The 19,706-nt window shown below is 39.2% G+C and overlaps 1 protein-coding gene across 4 annotated transcripts; it reads right to left on the bottom strand.

Moving 5' to 3' along the window:
- Positions 1-4,312: 4,312 nt before the first annotated feature.
- On the bottom strand, positions 4,313-11,812 carry LOC116249829 (uncharacterized). Of its 4 annotated transcripts, none has more exons than XM_031623122.2 (4): positions 11,777-11,812; positions 11,489-11,596; positions 4,874-5,207; positions 4,313-4,728 (listed from the first exon to the last, which is right to left on the bottom strand). In XM_031623122.2, the coding sequence occupies exons 1-4, from the start codon at positions 11,806-11,808 to the stop codon at positions 4,726-4,728; spliced, it is 477 nt and encodes a 158-aa protein (XP_031478982.1). In that variant the 5' UTR covers positions 11,809-11,812; the 3' UTR covers positions 4,313-4,725. The 4 variants fall into 4 exon arrangements, 3 of the variants coding, with proteins under 3 accessions (XP_031478982.1, XP_031478981.1, XP_031478983.1); XM_031623121.2 differs by having other exon boundaries at positions 4,313-4,725; XR_004171262.2 differs by lacking the exons at positions 11,489-11,596; positions 11,777-11,812 and adding an exon at positions 5,306-5,439 and having other exon boundaries at positions 4,313-4,725.
- Positions 11,813-19,706: the final 7,894 nt, after the last annotated feature.

Raw genomic sequence — 19,706 nt, 5'->3', positions numbered from 1 at the left:
AATAAATGACGGTGGCCATTTCCCGACAGGTGTGCATAAGATTGCATGGTATGGTTTGGTTTTGTCAAGTGTTTCAATATCTTTATGCACTTGGTCTATGTTTTTTATTGAAGTCACAAACATATCCATAATTCGGGACCTAATCCATGGTCAGAGTTAAAACAAAACAAAAAGAATGGCATACCATTTGGAGAATTTAACTGTTTACGGTGGGTCATTTGAAACTCCTAGAATGAAGCTGTCACAGTTTAACATATGAAATCCTCTATGATGTTTGGTTAATTTCCCGTAACTTATGGGGAAATGGTGGTACCTCCAGAAAAAAAAAAAGTGGGTAAAAAAGAAAAGAGTGAAAACGAGAGAGAAAGGGATCGGCTGGTTCTCTCTCTATATATATATATATATATATATATACATATATATATATATATATACATATATATATATATATATATATATATATAAAACCAGACCACTTACATATTTTGAAGGGAAAGTTGTTAAAAACCGGACCTACTAAAATTCATCATTAAAATACTTTTTTCTACGATCTAAACTTATAAATAACATCTTATGAGAGATTTGTTGAGAAACAGTGCGTCATTTTTTTCATTTTAATAATCGAAAAATGAACTGGCCTGGTATCTACTATTTTAACGTACCTACAGTCTCGCCTTGCATACTCATGTTATTGACTTTATATTCACACATCATGCGAGTAAACATGCAAAGTGTTCAAAAATGTGAACACTCTTACGCAGACTCAGCTGATATGTTTTTAACAGATTGAAAGATTTGAATCTTGATCAACTCGATCAGGAACGACTGGCCATCTGTTTTTCATTGTTAATTTTCTATTACGACATAAAAAGATTTAAAAAATTTTGCCTTACATCTTTGTCTATCAAGGGATGGGGATAGACAGAGGTTCTCCTTGCTGTCCCTTTCCAGTTAAGCATTGGAAGCTCACGATCACTAGCCAGTATAATAATGTTTTTCTCCCATGCTTTTCTTCCAGCACAATTATATCACAAAACCTATTTGAATATTAGTCGCCGACCATGTAAGGTATCGATCGATGAGCTCCCAATAAAGCCAATCTATTACTTTTTGGAGATTGAAATTGCTTAAAGATGAGAAGAAGTAAATTCTTCATAACTGGTACATTCTGAAATCTAGTCTTTCTTAGACTTCAGCTTGGCCCTTACGGCAATGTGTTGGGCCGAAAGTCAGCGGTGGAGTTGCCTCCTTTCAGCTTTTCGGAGAAGATAACTCTTACTCATCTATAGGTTACTCTTATTTTTCAACTAAAAGTTCGCATCCCATGGCTCAAAATTTCTGATTCCACTGCTTATTTTCTTCTAAGAAAGCCATCATACAGTTTTCAAAATCTTTACTTAAAACTGAATTTTTGGACTGTTTAGTAATAAAAGTTTAATTTTTTTGAGAATTCGTGGTTGGTCACGGCTCTTTCCTGCCTCCCACTGGTTCCGCCATTGCTTAGCTTAGAGGTATATGAGTTTGGAGTTATTCAATCAATTACTAAGACATTGGAATTGGGATGCCAATCTGCAGTCAAGACAGAGGCAGATGTTAAAAGCCCATTAAATTGCATGTAAATTGTCCCACATTGACTGGAACCTGGAGAAGACAAAGATGCTTTGCATGTTAGGCGTCAGCATGAAAATGTATGTTCGTACCTGTTATCAAAAGGGTATTTCATAACTTTATAAAGTAAAAAATTTTCCAGATTCTACTTTTGTGCTTATACGGAAGAGATCTGCCATTTATATCAGAAACATTTTATTCATTTTCAGCCAACAAGGAACCTAGAATATATAACGTGTAATTTTGGGTTAAAGGAATATTTCCTCAGTTTAGAAAGCTGAGAGGTGGCCCAGTGAGACCGTGTGTTCGACCGTGAGTTTAATTTTGTTAGGGCTGCACAATGAGTCGAAAGGGCTCGAACTCAATTTTAACTCACTCGTTAAAACTCTACTCAAACTCAAATTATTTATAAATGAGTTCAAGTGTATGCTGGAAATGTTAAATGAGTCGAGTTGGACTTGTAAGAATTTGATTTGTTTAAATTTTACTCACTTTGATTACATAATAGATGCTAAAATATAATGAAAGAATAGTTCAACAAGCAATAACTGCAAAGAGACAAAGTTAACAGAAGTTACATGGACGTTGATAGGAAAAAATTCTGCAGGGCTTTTCAAACTTTCTTAGTCGAGTTTTAGCTCAGGAAGATTTTGTAACGCATGCAGAAGCTGCGTCACAATGCTTGTCCTTCTTTAAGAACTAGTTAGCTAGATTGAAGATAGGAATGTGGATCGACTGAACCATTCTAAAAAAAAATCAGACATGGAACAAACTTTAATCTCTGATTAAGAAAACTAATAGGATTCTGATTTAAGAAATAACATCTGCTCGGATGATTCTGATTTGGATATACATAAATATCATATTGTACTTAGATAAGAATTAGTTTAAACTAAATGTCATACATTCAATGTTCTTACATGTTGGAAATCGGTCAGGTTCAATTCAAAATTCAGATTCAAATATAAATGTGAAAAAAAGATTCTAGTTGCAAAATTGAATTTTGGATCTCAAATCATATTTAAATTTGAATTTGAATCTGACTATGTGAACATCTGAAAAAAATAGATATAATTATGAGTACATTGATTCACCGATTCATTAGCAAATGAATCATGTAGACAAAATGAATTCTGTGAATCATGGGCCGAATTTTTTATCGATAGTAAATTGTCAACTTTTTTTATTTTATATGGAACAAATATTACATGCGATGAAATGCCTTTTAAGAGCGCATCTTTATATCTATTATTAACGCAACTATTGCAAGCTCAATTAGCAGATTTGTTCATCCTACGATCGGCTGCCTTTAAGTTGTCTAGACCAACTAATGTCAAAGTTACCCCATATAGGAGATATTGTTATTGCATTGAAATAATTAATATTGAATGAATGATTGTCCATATGGCAGACACTAACACCATGTATATATATATATATACACACACAAACATCAAGCCACTTGGATAAAAGAGGAAAATCAGATCTATTAAAATTAATTATTCAAATGTTCTTTTACAACTTGAAGCCTTTTAGACAAACAACTTGAAGGTGGAGGAATCTTTATTTTCTATGTATATATAAAGCCGGAGTGTAGAAGAATATGTATCATGCATAGAAAATATGGATTCCTCCATCCTCGGGCTCAGGTTGCGTGTGTAGTAGGCTGGATGGCTACATGTGTGGAAGAATCTTTACAATGCAATGTCTTATATATATTTATATGTATATGTGTGTATGGGTGTGGTGGTTGAGAGATCTCACTAAAGAGAGGGCTATGGCAGTGGGTTAAGCACAGTAAAATCAAGTAAACATCACAGTGAAGCTTATTGTTGTAGGTGTTTAATGTGTATCAAAGGTTCTAAAGTCTAGGCCAACGAGGTCCATCAAATAATGTGCTTTAACCTTAAAAAAATGTTGTCCGTTGAAGGTGGTTGAATCTACTCATGAACATTTATGAGTGACCTATAAGTTGATGGGACAGCGAAAATGCTCTAAAGTTTTCGAAATGGTGTGGTATCGTACGTATCGCATTTGGTGGTCATATCCCTCTGGGCGCAGCATCTTCGCAGCCCCTTCCTCATAATCAATCGCGCTATTACACCGTTTTCTTATCCATTGCGTGGTTGCAAAACACAGCCTATATTCAAACTAAAGATGACTTATTGTACGCATTTTAACTTTAATGAATCGGATTTGAATCAATGTACTCATAATTATATTTATTTTTTCGATATTCACATAGTCAAATTCTTCAAATTTAAATATGATTCGAGATCCGATTTTGCAATTAGATTTTTTTTTTTACATTTATATTAGAATCTGAATTTTGAAGCAAACCTGCTGGATTTTCATGAACATTGAATGTATGGTATTTATTTAAAACTAATTCCTATCTAAATACAATATGATATTTATGTACATCCGAATCAGAGTCAAATTCAGAGCATCAGTTGTATCTTGTTTCAAAATATTAGCATTCAGAATTCGATAGTATCCGAATCGGTTTTGGAACCAAATCCTTTTCAAAAAATAATGAGTATCGGGACCATCTAATAAAATTACTGTTGCTTTTAAACTGGAAAATACAAAAACTTGATCATTTTAAACATTCAAGGAAAATAGAATAAACGAAAAGTAGACAACTAGAAACGAACATGTCATGTCACTAAATTTATCAGGGAAGGTATGATGGTTGCAGAGTCAGACACACCAAAAGATCTGAAGCTCTTTAATCTGCATAGTGAGTCTGGCAATTTTCCAATGATGTGCAACCAGTCTGTAAAATGTCGCGTTCGTGCCGAGGGATTTTTTAATAATTATGAAGAAAATCGGCATTTCAAGCACTAACATAAATATGTAGCAATAACTTCAAATAAGTTTCCCAATAAGAATAATTGTCCTAGCTAAGTAGAATGAGCTAATTCAGCGCTAGTGAAGATATTCACGGCCGGAGCTCTCTTATCCTGCCGTTGTGAGGTGATAGCCAGGCAGTCTTGCTCAACAACAGCAGAACCTTGTGTTTTAGACCCCATATGTTTACACTTTTCCTTCCTCAAGTGCATACAAGCTGAATACGCTTGTGTTTGTACCCGAGAGAGAAACGATTCTTCAATACTACTAACAGCAAACAAAAGCCAATACAGAAAAAGAGACCAAGGGAACACTTAGTTACCACAAGAACGGTACAAAACTAAAAGAGAAGAGAGAGAGAGAGAGAGAGAGAGAGAGAGAGAGAGAGAGAGAGAGAGAGAGAGAGAGTCACCTTCCTGTTATCTCTAGGGTAGAAGCGGTTTGATGATCCAGTAGTCCAGAAACAAGAAGAAAAACGCCACGAACAAACAGAATTTGCGAACACCACGAGGGAGGTCATGGCAGAAAACCAAGACGAATAGAGAGAGTACGAATGCCACTGCCGCAGCAGTGTAACATGCAGACGGTAACAGTTTTGATACAGCAAGATCAGCGCAGCTGAGTCTGCCCAGTTGAACGCAACAACACACGCTGGCAACCGCCGATCCCTTGTCGAAATATTGATCCTAATGCTCCTCCGTCTTCGGAGGAGGCTGTTCACTACCATTGATGGACATGTACCTAATCTGCTAACCAAACAAAAGCAAAGTTATGGGTTGAGAGAGAGAGAGAGAGAGAGAGAGCACTTAAACGAGTGGGAAGTGTTAAAGACAGTTGCCCTTACTAATGAAAAGGAACAATAATGGACAGCACTAATGAATTATGAAGTTGCAGAAGTACTAGTCTTCAATTCCGCACAATTGATGATTCCCTTTTCTAAATTCCATTGTAAATATCTGTGGAGACGTCTCTTTCAAGCAGTTGCTGAAATATCCTTCACCGCATTCTTGTAACAGTTTTGTAACTAATTTCTCCCTTTCATCCTCTGTAAGGATGCTGTATATATTCTTTTTGGAGGTTCAATTTATCAATAGAAGACACAATTCTTTCTGCGTTCCCTTCATATTTGAGCTTTGTCATATCTTTGTTTCTGTTATGTTGCCTTTTGCTGTCTCTTCTTCACATTTGGTATCAGAGCGATGGAAACTTCTTATCAAAATAGGCCTCAGGCATCTACGCAAGGCAAGCCTTATGCTGCTGCTGATCTCAACTCAACGTTTGATGCAACTGCCGCTGATCTAGCAAATCCATATTTCCTCCATCACTTGGACAACCCTGGCTCCATTCTGGTGTCACAAGCGTTGAATGGTGATAACTACTTAACTTGGAGTTGAGCAATGACGATGGCACTGTCTGCAAAGAACAAAATTGCCTTCATTGACGGTACGTTGGTTCAACCTGATACCTCATCCCCTGAATTTTTTGCTTGGAGGAGATGCAACGATATGATCCTCTCCTGGATCCTAAACTCAATCTCCAAGGAACTTGTGCAAAGCGTCATTTATGCCACCACTGTTGTTGAAGTCTGGAATGATCTGAAGGAACGATTCACCCAGAGTTCTACACCAAGGAAGTATCAGATAAAATGTGCCATTGGTCGTCTGTCCCAAAACACGCTTTCTGTTGCAGCCTACTATACCCAACTGAAATCTTATTGGGACGAGCTCTCCTCATACGATGTTTTGCCTACCTATTCATGTGGAGCCCTAAAAGAAATTTTGGAGAAACAACATGAAGACCAGGTCATCCAATTTCTGATGGGCCTGAACGACACCTTCAATACTGTGAGAGGTCAGATACTGCTGTTGGATCCCTTGCCCTCTGTCACCAAAGTGTACTCGTTAATTCTTCAAGAAGAAAAGCAAAGGTTGGCAAGAATGCAACCTCCCTCAAACGATCACATCAACCTCTCTACTGGTTATGACAATCGCAACTTCAGGAATCGAAGTGGTAAGAAGCCAACATACTTTTGCTACCATTGCAATATTACAGGTCATTACAGAGAGCGCTGCTTCAAACTGAATGGATACCCCCAAACTACAAAGAAGGCAGGATCAAAGGAGATAAAGTGCCAAAGCTAAACAATGGTGACCAAAGCAAAACTGCCTTCATCGCTGCAACTTCCAATACCCAATCAAATGACTTCGGTAAGGAACCTGCTCTTGCTTTCACTGCTGAAGAGTTTTTACAGCTGAAGCAAATACTCAAGGACCGATCAACACCACTTACCTTGTTCGCAGGTTTGTCATTTTTATCTCCTTGCACTTGGATTGTCGACAGTGGTGCAAGTCACCACTTGTCATCTTCCTTGTTCAACATGTCTGAAGTTACATGCCTTTCAATTCTTTTTCCTATTAAACTTCCTGATAATCGAATCGTCCAAGCGTCACACGTTGGACAAGTAGTTCTATCATCTGATCTAGTTCTCAAAAATGTCTACTACATACCTAATTTTCACTTCAACCTTATTTCTATCAGTAAGTAGTTGAACCAAACTGATTACCATCTCTGTTTCACTTCTACTTGTTGCTACTTGCAAGACCCGACCTTCAAGACAACGACTGGTCTGGCTGAACTGCAAGGTGGCCTTTACATCTACAAGTTCTCCTCGACACAACCAACAGCTCCAATCCTGAACTGCAACCATGACCCGACAGATCTGTGGCATATTAGATTAGGACATCCTTCACCAACAAAAAATGTCTTGTTTTCTGAATATGATATAAACATCAAACAATCAAACAGTTTTTGTGATGTCTACAAGTTGTCTAAACAGTCTAGACTTTCGTTTGAATCCAGTAAAGTGTGTTCTATTGCTCCTCTTGAACTTCTTCACTGTGACATTTGGGGACCTTATTCGAAAGCTTCATTCTCAGGTGCTCATTACTTCTTATCCATCATCGACGACTACACCAGGTCTGTTTAGATCTACCTAATGAAGTTCAAAAGCGAAACTTACCTGCACTTGAAAAACTTCATTGCTCTAGCTGAAAGACAATACGATCACAGTGTCATCAAGGTGAGAACCGACAATGGTGCAGAGTTCTTCTCTGACGAAATGAAAAAACTTCTGTTGGAGCATGGAATTGACCATCAACACACATGCACCTACACTCTTCAGCAAAACGGGGTTGTAGAGAGAAAGCATCGGCACATACTAAATGTGGCGAGAGCCCTGAAAATTCAATCTGGACTACCAATAACGTTTTGGGATGAATGCGTCCTCACTGCCACTTACCTGATAAACAGGACGCCTTCAGCAAGCCTACAAAATAGAACTCCATACGAAATGATGTTTGGCAAAAAACCGTCTCTTGCTCACCTACGAGTCTTCAGTTGTCTTTGCTTTGCTACCAACCAAAAACCCAAACACAAATTTGACCAAAGAGCTGAAAGATGCGTATTTCTGGGGTATCCTTTTGGACAAAAAGCCTACAAACTCTACATCCTTGAGAAGCAAAGAATATTCACAAGCCGTGATGTAATATTCAATGAAAAGTCGTTTCCCTTCAAATTGCTGAGTCATGAATCATCTCCATTTGTGTTGCCCTTCACATTTGATGAATATAACGTTTCAGAAAACAGTCCTTCTTCAACTCCCCTTGACAGTCCTGCTCATGAAGAAGCAGAGTGCACACCTTCCCAACTCAATGAGCCAACTGTTAGTGAAAGAATTGATGTCATCTGCCAAATCATGTAATACGGCAAACAACTGTTACTGAACTTGACCCACCGACTGAACCGATGCCACAGGTTCAACCTCCTCACTTGAGAAGATCAACTCGCAAAAGCAAACCCTCCGTACTATTGAAGGACTTTTACTGTAACAAGGATCACCAGACCCGTCGATGTTGAGAAGGAAAGAGGTCACTAGGTATCCCCTCTCTCAGGCTCTCTCTTTCAACTCATTTTCCCAACCTCATAAAGCCTTCTTGCTGAATATCTCAAAATACACTGAGCCTACTTCATTTAGTGAAGCTGAGCAGGATCCAAACTGGAGGAAGGCAATGCAGTTAGAAATCGATGCGTTGGAAGAAAACAAAACCTGGTCGCTTGTTGCTCCTCTACCCAATGTAAAGCCTATACCCTGTAGATGGATTTACCGCATCAAGTATAAAGCTAGTGGCGAAGTTGAGAGGTTTAAGGCCAGACTAGTGGCTAAGGGATTTGCTCAAACTGAGGGACTAGATTATCAAGAAACCTATGCTCCAGTCGCAAAGCTCATCACGGTCCGATGTCTGATTGCGATCGCAGCCAAAAAGAACTGGTTCATCCATCAAATGGATGTTTACAACGCATTCTTAAATGGAAGCCTGGAGGAAGAGATTTATATGGCACTCCCACCTGGCTATGAAGAATGTGATAACAAGATGGTCTGCAAATTAAATAAGTCCATCTATGGACTGAAGCAGTCACCCCGTTGTTGGTTTGTGAAACTTTCTGATGCAATTGTGTCCTGTGGTTTCAACCATTCCACACTCACATTTGGAAATGTGTTCATAGCTGTACTGGCGTATGTGGACGACTTGATCACTTGTGGCAACAACCTGAAGGGTATCCAAAACTTCAAAGATTACTTGAGCAATTGCTTCAAGATGAAGGATCTAGGAGATTTGAAGTATTTTTTAGGTCTTGAACTCACTCGTACAAAACAGGGCATTCTCCTCACTCAGCGCAAGTATACATGTGACTTGTTAGATGAAGCCGGGTTGCTAGGCGCAAAGCCCATGGAAACCCCAATGGAATATCGACTCAACTTGTCAGCAACCGATGGACAGCCATTGAAGAATGCAACCACTTATCGCCGGTTAGTTGGTAAGCTTATTTACCTCTCAATAACTCGTCCAGACATTATGTTTTCTGTCCATGTCCTCAGTGGACACATGCAGCAACCAACTACAGCACATCTGGACTCAGCCATGCGGGTGTTACGATATCTGAAGAAAAATCCTGGGCAAGACTTACTGTTTTCTCAAAACTGTAACTATGAATTGAAAGTGTATTGCAATGCCGACTGGGCAGCCTGCAGGGATACTAGACGCTCAGTTTCAGGTTACTGGGTCTTCTTCGGTGGTAGTTTGATTTCATGGAAATAAAAAAAATAGCCTACTGTGTCATGATCATCCGCCGAAGCAGAGTATCGTGCCATGGCTAATGTTTGCTGTGAAATCTTGTGGCTGAAGTACATACTAGCAGACCTCATAGTGCAACACTTAGACTCAGTCCTAGTCTTTAGTGACAGCAAGTCAGCCTTGTAGATGGCTGCCAACCCAGTGAAGCATGAACGAACCAAGCATGTGGAACTAGATTGCCATGTAGTGAGAGATCTAGTGAGGAACAGAACGATTGAGACCAGATTTGTGTTATCCCAGTATCAAGTTGTTGACATGTTCACCAAATCCATTAGCATGGATCAGTTTCTCTTCTTGAAGGGCAAACTTGGCCTCTGTGATCCATATGCCCAGTTTGAGGATGGGGTGTTAAAGACAGTTGCTCTTACTAATGAAAAGGAACAATAATCGACAACACTAATGAATTATGAAGTTGCAGAAGTACTAGTCTTCAATTCCGCACAATTGATGATTCCCTTTTGTAAATTCCACTGTAAATATTTGTGGAGACGTCTCTTTCAAGCAGTTGCTGAAATATCCTTCACGGCATTCTTGTAACAGTTTTGTAACTAATTTCTATATTCTTTTTGGAGGTTCAATTTATCAATAGAAGACACAATTCTTTGTGCGTTCCCTTCATATTTGAGCTCTGTCATATCTCTGTTTTTGTTCTGTTGCCTTTTGTTGTCTTTTCTTCACAGGAAGCAGATTCAGGAAAGGCAGTTTCATTACCGTATAGTTGTGTTCTCTAAACGTGGCACCACCGCTCGAGGAAGAATGAAGTGAAGCAGTTCTTGTTTTGCAGAAAAGGAGCGAAGCAAATTTGACCTTCGACGTCAATCGAGTAGAAAGGAGTGGAAAGTGGCTTCAAATTTATAAGAACTGCACACCCCCTTTTTATCAACTTGTTTCCTTCACCATTTCCTAGTATGTTCTCGGAAATTAGGTACTCGATGTGGAGCCCTCCATCAAAGAGAGAGAGAGAGGGGAAAAATCTTCAAAAAGATATTAGATTTGAAAGTCAGCTCTAGTTTCTTGTAACAAGTTGGAAATACTACCATTTTCTTATAAGTTACTAAAAACTGCACTCGTTTAAGTGCTCTCTCTCTCTCTCTCTCTCTCTCTCTCTCTACCCGTAGCTTTGCTTTTGTTTGGTTAGCAGATTAGGGTACATGTCCATCAATGGTAGTGAACAGCCTCCTCCGAAGACGGAGGAGCATTAGGATCAATATTTCGACAAGGGATCGGCGGTTGCCAGCGTGTGTTGTTGCGTTCAACTGGGCAGGCTCAGCTGCGCTGATCTTGCTGTATCAAAACTGTTACCGGCTGCATGTTACATTGCTGTGGCAGTGGCATTCGTACTCTCTATTCGTCTTGGTTTTCTGCCATGACCTCCCTCGTGGTGTTCGCAAATTCTGTTTGTTCGTGGCGTTTTTCTTCTTGTTTCTGGACTACTGGATCATCAAACCGCTTCTACCCTATGGATAAGAGGAAGATGACTCTGTCTCTCTCTCAATTCGTTCTTGATTTGACATATCTCGGGATGATGACGAGGCACAAACATTTGCTAACGAAACTAGACCAAAATCATCGGATTTCTTATTCATCGGCAAAATGAACAAAAAAGGTAACATCTAAAAATTATAATTACAAAGGAAAAAGGAGCATGATTTTTTCCCTGGTGATAGAGTTTGTTTTAGCTTCGAAGGAATGGCCAAGCAGGGCCGTAACAGCAAAGCAGAAGCATAACAGCAAAGGAATGTGGGTGTGGGCTGCGAATCAAGGTTCTCCACCGCTGGGAAATAGAAAATAAGGAAACCAAAGCTTGATCTAGCTGGGTGAGGTGCAGTACTTACGAAACAAAGGCGCCTTGGCGGTTGTTGGTTCTTGGATCCCTCGTCCTAGCTATCTGATCCCCAATTGTGTGTCGATCAAGTTTAACGGTGGGGAACCGACTGTCGTGCCTGCAAACAGAACGAGAACCGAGAGATTTGAGACGCGGCTAGTTCGGTTGAAAACAAAAGGCCCGTTGGAGAAAACCCACTACGCAGAGGGAGATCGACGACGACCACGAAGGAAGCGAGAGAGAGAGAGAGAGAAGGGGGGTGGAAGTGGGGGTGCGGGTGGGATGTGGCAGGTGGAACCTGCCGCGATAGAGGGGCGTGATTTTCCTCATGCTGCTCATTTGCTGTGGGCGGCCGATCAGTGAGCAAGAAGAGTCGCATGCGCCGTTAGGTAAGTTTTTCTTTTTCTTTTTTTTTTCGCTATTCCTATCGCACTTCCAACAAACACCACACAATGCCATGTCTTTCAAATTAAGTGAAATTTTTGAATTGGATGGCATTGGCAGATCCAACAAACAAACGTGAATGTAAGATAAAGGTGTAGCATAGTTGGTCTGGCAGCTCAATGAGTATCGGGCGATTAGTTTAATTCATGTGAGGTTATCTTTCGAGCAATTGAGTAGCCTCAGGTTCACTCAAGTCCCAACGTCATCTCCTCATTATTCAAACACGCCTTTGCCCCATGTTTCTCTGTGGAACAAAGCGTTTCGTAAATTTCATTTTTGACTTGACTATCAAACGCTCTCTCAAGGCTTTCAGTTAATACCACCTCCTTGCATTTTCTAATAGCCATTTGGGTTGTTGATCTTGGCAGCGTCTTAAGTTGATATTGTGAAGCTTGGTCGGACTACATTCATGGGGTCTGGAACCCTTAGCTTGGTCAGACTACATTCATGGGGTCTGGAACCCTTATTTTGAAACTCCGACGTCTGATCATTTAGTGAAAACCTTTCCTGGTTCTGCAAAAGAGAAAAAAGGAAGTAGCAAATGACGATGAGCCAATGACCCAGATCATGTGTTTCAAAACTAAGTGCCATGCAATAATAATAACCTTGTACAATAATTCCTTTTTGTTAATCACATAAATGTGACCATTATAGCTTGAAACTTACAATCAGCTCTTGCGACGTACCGAAGGACCTTTTTGTTGAACCAAAATTCAATACCATCAAACTTCTGACAATTCCCAACTTATGCCAACTTATATAAACATCTAGATAAAGTAATTCAGAATCTGATTTTTAAGCTACAGACCATGACAAGCATATAGATACAGTTAGCATCTTAATGTCACCAGAGAGAGAGACAACACCTCGTCCATTAAACTACATTAAATGCCATTCCACTCAATACCAACATCTCTTAATGCCATCAAAATATTAATGCACTTAGGAATCAAATAGGAGATGTGTCTATTACAGGCCATCCAACCGGACCATTTCTATTACCAAATAGGAGACGTGTCATTACATGCCACCCAACAGGATCAGTTGTATTACCCATTATTTAGAAAAAGAGAGAGAGAGAAGAGGGGAGACAATAATCACATCACTTGGCCTTTATAATGGTACTTCTAATACCAAGTTTAATACTTCTCAATGCCATTAATGCTCTATAACTGAGATTGAAAACAGAATACGTGGCCATAACACGCTATCCAATCCACTTGAAAAAAAAAAAGAGGGCCATGTTTAGATGCACGTAACGTAGGGAGCATTTGGGCTTACGCTACAACTCCCTTTTTGGGTATTTTGTTTTAATTAGGCATAGGCATCGGGCCAACTCGATGCCCAAGCTCGGGCTCAGCCTAATGCCCTAAACTCAAGTTGACCCAATTTAAAAATTATTTTTAAATATAAAATAAATTTTTTATAATAAATGTATATTATTAATAAAATAAAAATAATATTAAATAACTTATTAAACCGAATCCAACCCCATCAAGCCCATGAACCGATTTTTTTTCAAACTAGGCCCCATGCCAAGCCTTAATTTTAACTCAATTAAGGAGAAGAGATGAAGAAGGGGTAAGCACTGACAACAGCTTTTGGTGGGGAATGTTTTTTATAACCACGTCGGATGGACCTTCCACGATGTTGAACAGTTAAAGCCACCATCTTCTCCAACCCCAAAGTGATTAAACATTTGCCGAGAAAAAAAAAACACACACACAAACCAAGAAGTTTCCATTCTTTCATTTCATGTACTTAACTGTTTATTTGTTTAGAGCGAGAGAGCCTTGTCTGATCCAAATGCTCGACAGGCTTACGTCAGAATCTGATAAAGATCTAGCCTGGTTACATATAACCGTCTGACCTTATGCTAGTCTGATTCTTATTCGAATTTGGATAAATAAAATTTGGAGTCTTTAAGTACAAGTCAGCATCTGATTACAAAGAACCTGATTTTGTGGAATCCAATAAACATTGTATCTCAGGCAATATGAACTGATTGCTTTTTCCTAGATGTCCTCATAAGCCTTATTCATAGCTTTGAGGCAGCAGTGATGTATCTAGATGTGAGTGAGAAGGTGAAGCCCCTCTTCCTCCAACCTGCCTCACCTCGGGATCTATCTAAAGCTGCTATAAGACTTGGATGATTTTAAGATGATACATTATTCACTCGAGTGTCACACATTCTACTGTTTATAGTAAAAAAAATAATACCCATGAAAATTTAACCGAGAGCAATTCAAAAAGCAAATCAGTTATGCTATGTCTGTTGAACCAAGTCTGACTCCAAGTTCATATCCAAAAAAATAAGGTTTGAATTTGAATGTGCAAAATCGAATTGAGTAAAAGTTGACAAAAACTCGATTGGTCGCCCTCTTCATTCATCGCTCGTGCCTCCGAAAGGCAAGTCACGTGAAGGAAAAAGCAAAACTCATAGAATGAGATAATAAACATTTAAGGCAAGCATCTAGAAACCAAAACTTCAATTTCTATTTGGAGTACTTCTTAACCCAATATGTCTCCCCTAGTGATGTATTTGTAGCTCTCGTCCAAATGGCTGTTCTGCTGGAAAATTCATGTCTACAAGTGCAGTTCATTTATGGCCTGTTATAGTGGTGTCCCCCAAAAGAATGCTCAACAACAATAAAAGAGGGCAATCCACCACAAAACTGCTAAAAACGGAATCACAGGGCAGCGAGCAAAAGAACGAGTTTCCAACACCACTATTGCAGCAATATACGTCAAAATATATGCTAAATAATGCAGAAAAATAGGAGACCAATTTACGTGGAAAACCCCCAATAATGGGGTAAAAAACCACGGGCAAGAGAAACTTTCTATATATCAAGAAAGGGAGCCAAATACACGAGCAACAATATCCCTACTGTTTTAAGAAAAACAGTGAACTCAAGAGAGCAATAACACTCTCTTATGCGAATGAAAGAAAGAGCCCCAAAGATTCAAGAAAGAAATCATTCAATGAAGACTCCCTTCATTTTTCCTTCTTTGTCTTTCCTCTTTCTTCTTGGCGTGCCAATTGACCCACGTGCCTTGCTTCTCCTCTTCTCTTCCTTGCCTTCCCCTTCTTCTTCTCCTTCTCATTCTCCTCCCGTATGCAGCCACAAGAGGTCCCTTCTCTTTTTCCCCAAAAGAGAAGCCACGAGAGAGAGAGCCGTAAAGCCGTAAGAGAGAAGGGCACCATCGGGTGCCCTCCCTTTCACCCACCTGTCACTTAAGTGACGGGCCGGGTCGGGTCTTGAGGTTGGACCTGACCCAACAAACTCCCCCTCCAGCCTCAAGAGAGGGAACATACCTGCAAAAAGAACAAAATTAATACACTGCTTTAAAGGTAGTCATCCCAACTAGGTCTCTACACATGTCATGTTTCTCCTTAGGTAGAGACTTCGTCATCATATCTGCAGGATTCTTCTCTGTCTGTATCTTCTCTAACTGAATCAATTTCTGCTCAAGCACATTACGAATCCAATGATATCTGACATCAATGTGCTTAGTCCTTGAATGGAACGCTGAATTCTTCGCCAAGTGTATAGCGCTTTAGCTATCACAATGCAACACATAGGTCTTCTGACTAAGGCCTATATCATGAAGAAAACTCTTCATCCACAACAACTCTTTACAAGCTTCAGTTGCTGCAATATATTCTGCCTCTGTAGTGGAAAGAGCAACACACTTCTGCAACCTGGACTGCCATGATACAGCTCCCCCTGCAAAAGTAAAAACATAACCAGAAAAAGACTTCCTAGAGTTCAAATCACGTGTCATGTCTGCATCAACAAATCCTTGTATCTCTGGATTAGATTCACCAAAACATAAACAGTAAGTGAAAGCACTTTTCAGATACCTTAGGATCCACTTCACTGCTACCCAATGCTCCTTGCCTGGATTTGACAAGAACCTGCTGACTACACTAACTGCATAAGCCAAGTCTGGGCGTGTGCAAACCATAGCATACATGAGACTCCCTACTGCGGAGGCATATGAAACATTCTCCATTCTTTCTTTCTCATCTGCTGAAGAAGAACATTGCTGATTTCTCAATTTAAAATGTGCTGCTAAAGGTGTACTCATAGTTTTAGCATCTTTCATTTTGAACTTGCTAAGCACCTTCTCAATGTATTTCTCTTGTGATAACCACAACTTCTTGGTCTTCCTATCACGAACAATCCTCATGCCTAACAATTATTGTGCTGGCCTCAAGTGTTTCATATCAAAGAACTTGCCCATATCGATCTTCAATTGGCTAATCAATTGATAATACTGTCCAACAATAAGCATGTCATCTACATATAACAACAAGATAATGAAGCTACCTGATGAGAACTCTCTGATGTAGACACAATGATCTACGGCTGACCTGCGATACTTTTGATTTATCATAAATGCATCAAATTTCTTATACCACTGTCTAGGTGCTTGTTTAAGTCCATACAAGCTCTTTTTCAACTTACAAACCATGTTTTTCTTCCTGGCAACCACAAAACCTTCTGGTTGTGTCATGTAGATTTCTTCCTCTAGATCTCCATAAAGAAAAGCAGTTTTTACATCTAACTGCTCCAACTCCAAGTCTAGACAAGCCATCAAACCAAGTATTACCCTAATAGATGACATTTTAACAACAGGAGAAAAAATTTCATCAAAATCAATACCTCTTTCTTGCTTGAAACCTTTCACCACTAACCGAGCTTTGTATCTCAACTTGCCTTCATTTTAAGCTTGTAGACCCACTTGTTCTGCAACACTTTCTTACCTTTTGGTAGATCTACCAAATCAAAAGTGTGATTCTTGTATAAAGAATTCATCTCATCCTTTATAGTTTTAATCCATTCATCTTTATTCACATCATTTAGCACCTCTGCATAGCATTCTGGCTCTCCACTATCTGTAAACATAATATATTCATCAGTAAAATATCTAGTAGATGGTATACGTGTTCTTTTACCTCTACCCAATTGCTCCTCAATTGGCTCTGAATGCGAAGGAAGCTCTCCCTCTAACTCATGCTCATAATCAGTTTGAGTCTCCATAGGGCTGCCATCTGTATACTGCTCATCTGTCTCTCTTTCCTCTTCCTCTACATCTTCATCAGTCTCACCATGCTCAAATGAAAGTTATTCAGGTTCTGCATAGGTTGGCTCATGAACACCACTAGCATTCACACATGACTTCGTGTCTTCCATGACATCTTCAATAGTCTGATCCTCTCTGAAGACAACATCACGACTCCTGTAGATTTTGTCATTTTTTGGATCTCATAACCTGTAACCAAATTCATCATCTGCATAACCAAGAAATATTAGAGGAATAGTTTTATCATCTAATTTGGTCATATGTTCTTTAGGTACATGCATAAACGCTTTGCAACAAAAAACTCTGAGGTGATCATACTTAACATCTTCATCTGACCAAAGTCTATGTGGAATGTCTTCATCTAGAGGCACTGAAGGAGGCCTGTTTATTAAATAAACTGCAGTACGTATTGCTTCTGCCCAAAAATACTTAGGCAACTTAGATAACAAACTTCTAACTCTCTCGATTATTGTTTATATTCATCCTTTCTGCAACTCCATTATGCTGTGGAGTATAAGGAACTGCCTTTTCATGTCTAATACCATGCTTTAGACATTAATCTCGTAAAGAATATGCTATGTACTCACCACCATTATCTGTACGCAGTCTCTTCATCTTCTTACCAGTCTCGCGCTCAACCGCTGCATGAAAAGTCATGAAAATACTACTTACTTCACTTTTGCTTTTCATTGTAAAGGCCCATACCTTCTTAGATGCATCATCAATAAATATAACAAAATAGGATGCTCCACCTTTAGATGTCACATTTATAGGTCCACATACATCTGAATAATCTAAATCTAAAACATGTTTAGTTTTTGAAGAGCGCTTTTTTTGAAAGGAAACTCGATGCAACTTACCAACCAAACAATTATCACATGGAGATATCTGTGCACCATCTGCCTTTGGTAACAAATTCTTCTTGGTGAGCAAGTCGATTCTTTTTTGACTCATGTGACCTAACCTCTTATGCTACAAATCTGACGAAGTACCACCAGTAACTGTATTGACATCTACACTACTGATTCGAGACTTCATCCCATACAAAGAGCCAAATCTGTCACCTCTAGCCAACACTAGTGCCCCCTTGGTAAGTTTCCAACCTGTCTGACTAAACGAAGTACAATATCCATCTTCACTTAGTCTTCCTGCAGAAATCAAATTCATTCTCAAGTCTGGAACATGTCTCACATCTCTCAAAGTTAACTTGCATCATGTGTTCGTCTGAATGCAAACATCTCTTATCCCAACAATCTTCGAAGTGTCACTGTTGCCCATATGAACTACTCCAAAATCACCTACTCTGTAGGATAAGAATAACTCTTTACATGGCGTGGCATGATATGATGCCCCTGTATCTAAAATCCATGTAGAATCACCATTCTAAACTGTAAGACAATCATTTTTTTCAGATAAAAATAACACTACCTCATCATCTAAAGCAAATGCAGTGTACTCTTTTGGCTTCACATTCTCTTGAGTCTTCTTTTTCTGCTCTTTTTCTTCTTTCAATTTCTTGCAATCAATCTTTTTGTGCCCTGGAATACCACAGTGAAAACATTTACCTGTCATCTTGGGTTTTGATTTGGACCTAGAGTTTGACCTACCATGCCATTTGTTACGGTTCTTCTGTCTGCCCTGTCTCCCATCACTAGCACTCGCGAGCTACCAATACCAAGAGACTTTCTCCTTGTTTCTTCATTTAGAATGCTGCTGGTTACATGCTTTATCGTAAGCACACCATCTGGAGCGGAGTTGCTCAAAGAAACAACTAAAGTCTCCCAACTGTCGGGAAGAGATCTAAGCAACAAGAGTGTCTGTAACTCATCATCTAATATCATTTTCATAGCTGACAACTGATTGATTATGCTCTGCACTTCATTCAAATGCTCTGACACTGGTTTTCTCTCTCTAAGTTTCAGATTTACCAATTGCCTAATCAAGAAAGCCTTGTTCCCAGCTGTTTTCCTCTCGTAAAGATCATGCAACTTCTGCCATAACGACTTCGCGCTCGTTTCTGCGGATACCAAATGAAAAACACAGTCATCTAACCATTGTCTGATGGTGCCAATGGTTTTCCTATCCAATAATTTCTATTTTTCATCTGTCATATTCGTTGGCTTCTGGTTCTCAATGGGTGCATATAAGTCTTTACAATACAGCAAATCTTCCATTTTTGCTTTCTATATAGTCCAATTGTTCTCATTTAAAGAGACCATTCTAGTAGGGGTCGACTCCATCCTTTAATAAGAATGCACACAACCACTCTGGCGCTAACTTGGTGCTAACCTGGCTCTGATACCACTTTGTTATAGTTGTGTCCCCCAAAAGAATGCTCAACAACAATAAAAGAGGGCAATCCATCACAAAACTGCTAAAAACGGAATCACAGGGCAGCGAGCAAAAGAACGAGTTTCCAACACCACTATTGCAGCAATATATGTCAAAATATATGCTAAATGATGCAGAAAAATAGGAGACCAATTTACGTGGAAAAACCTCCAATAATAGGGTAAAAAACCACGGGCAAGAGAAACCTTCTATATATCAAGAAAGGGAGCCAAATACACGAGCAACAATATTCCTACTGTTTTAAGAAAAACAGTGAACTCAAGAGAACAATAACACTCTCTTATGCGAATGAAAGAAAGAGCCCCAAAGATTCAAGAAAGAAATCATCCAATGAAGAC

The sequence above is a fragment of the Nymphaea colorata genome, chromosome 3, assembly GCF_008831285.2.
Source record: "Nymphaea colorata isolate Beijing-Zhang1983 chromosome 3, ASM883128v2, whole genome shotgun sequence".
In the NCBI taxonomy this organism is placed as follows: Eukaryota; Viridiplantae; Streptophyta; class Magnoliopsida; order Nymphaeales; family Nymphaeaceae; genus Nymphaea; species Nymphaea colorata.
This window is presented reverse-complemented; position numbering and strand designations above follow the sequence as displayed.

Excerpts from the sequence above, each read along its gene's own strand:
- LOC116249829 (XM_031623121.2), bottom strand. The coding sequence starts at position 11,808 with ATGAGGAAAATCACGCCCCTCTATCGCGGCAG. Across the intron at positions 11,597-11,776 it reads ACGCCCCTCTATCGCGGCAG|GCACGACAGTCGGTTCCCCA; the intron begins GTTCCACCTGCC and ends TTCTGTTTGCAG. Across the intron at positions 5,208-11,488 it reads CGCCAAGGCGCCTTTGTTTC|ATTAGGTACATGTCCATCAA; the intron begins GTAAGTACTGCA and ends TTTGGTTAGCAG.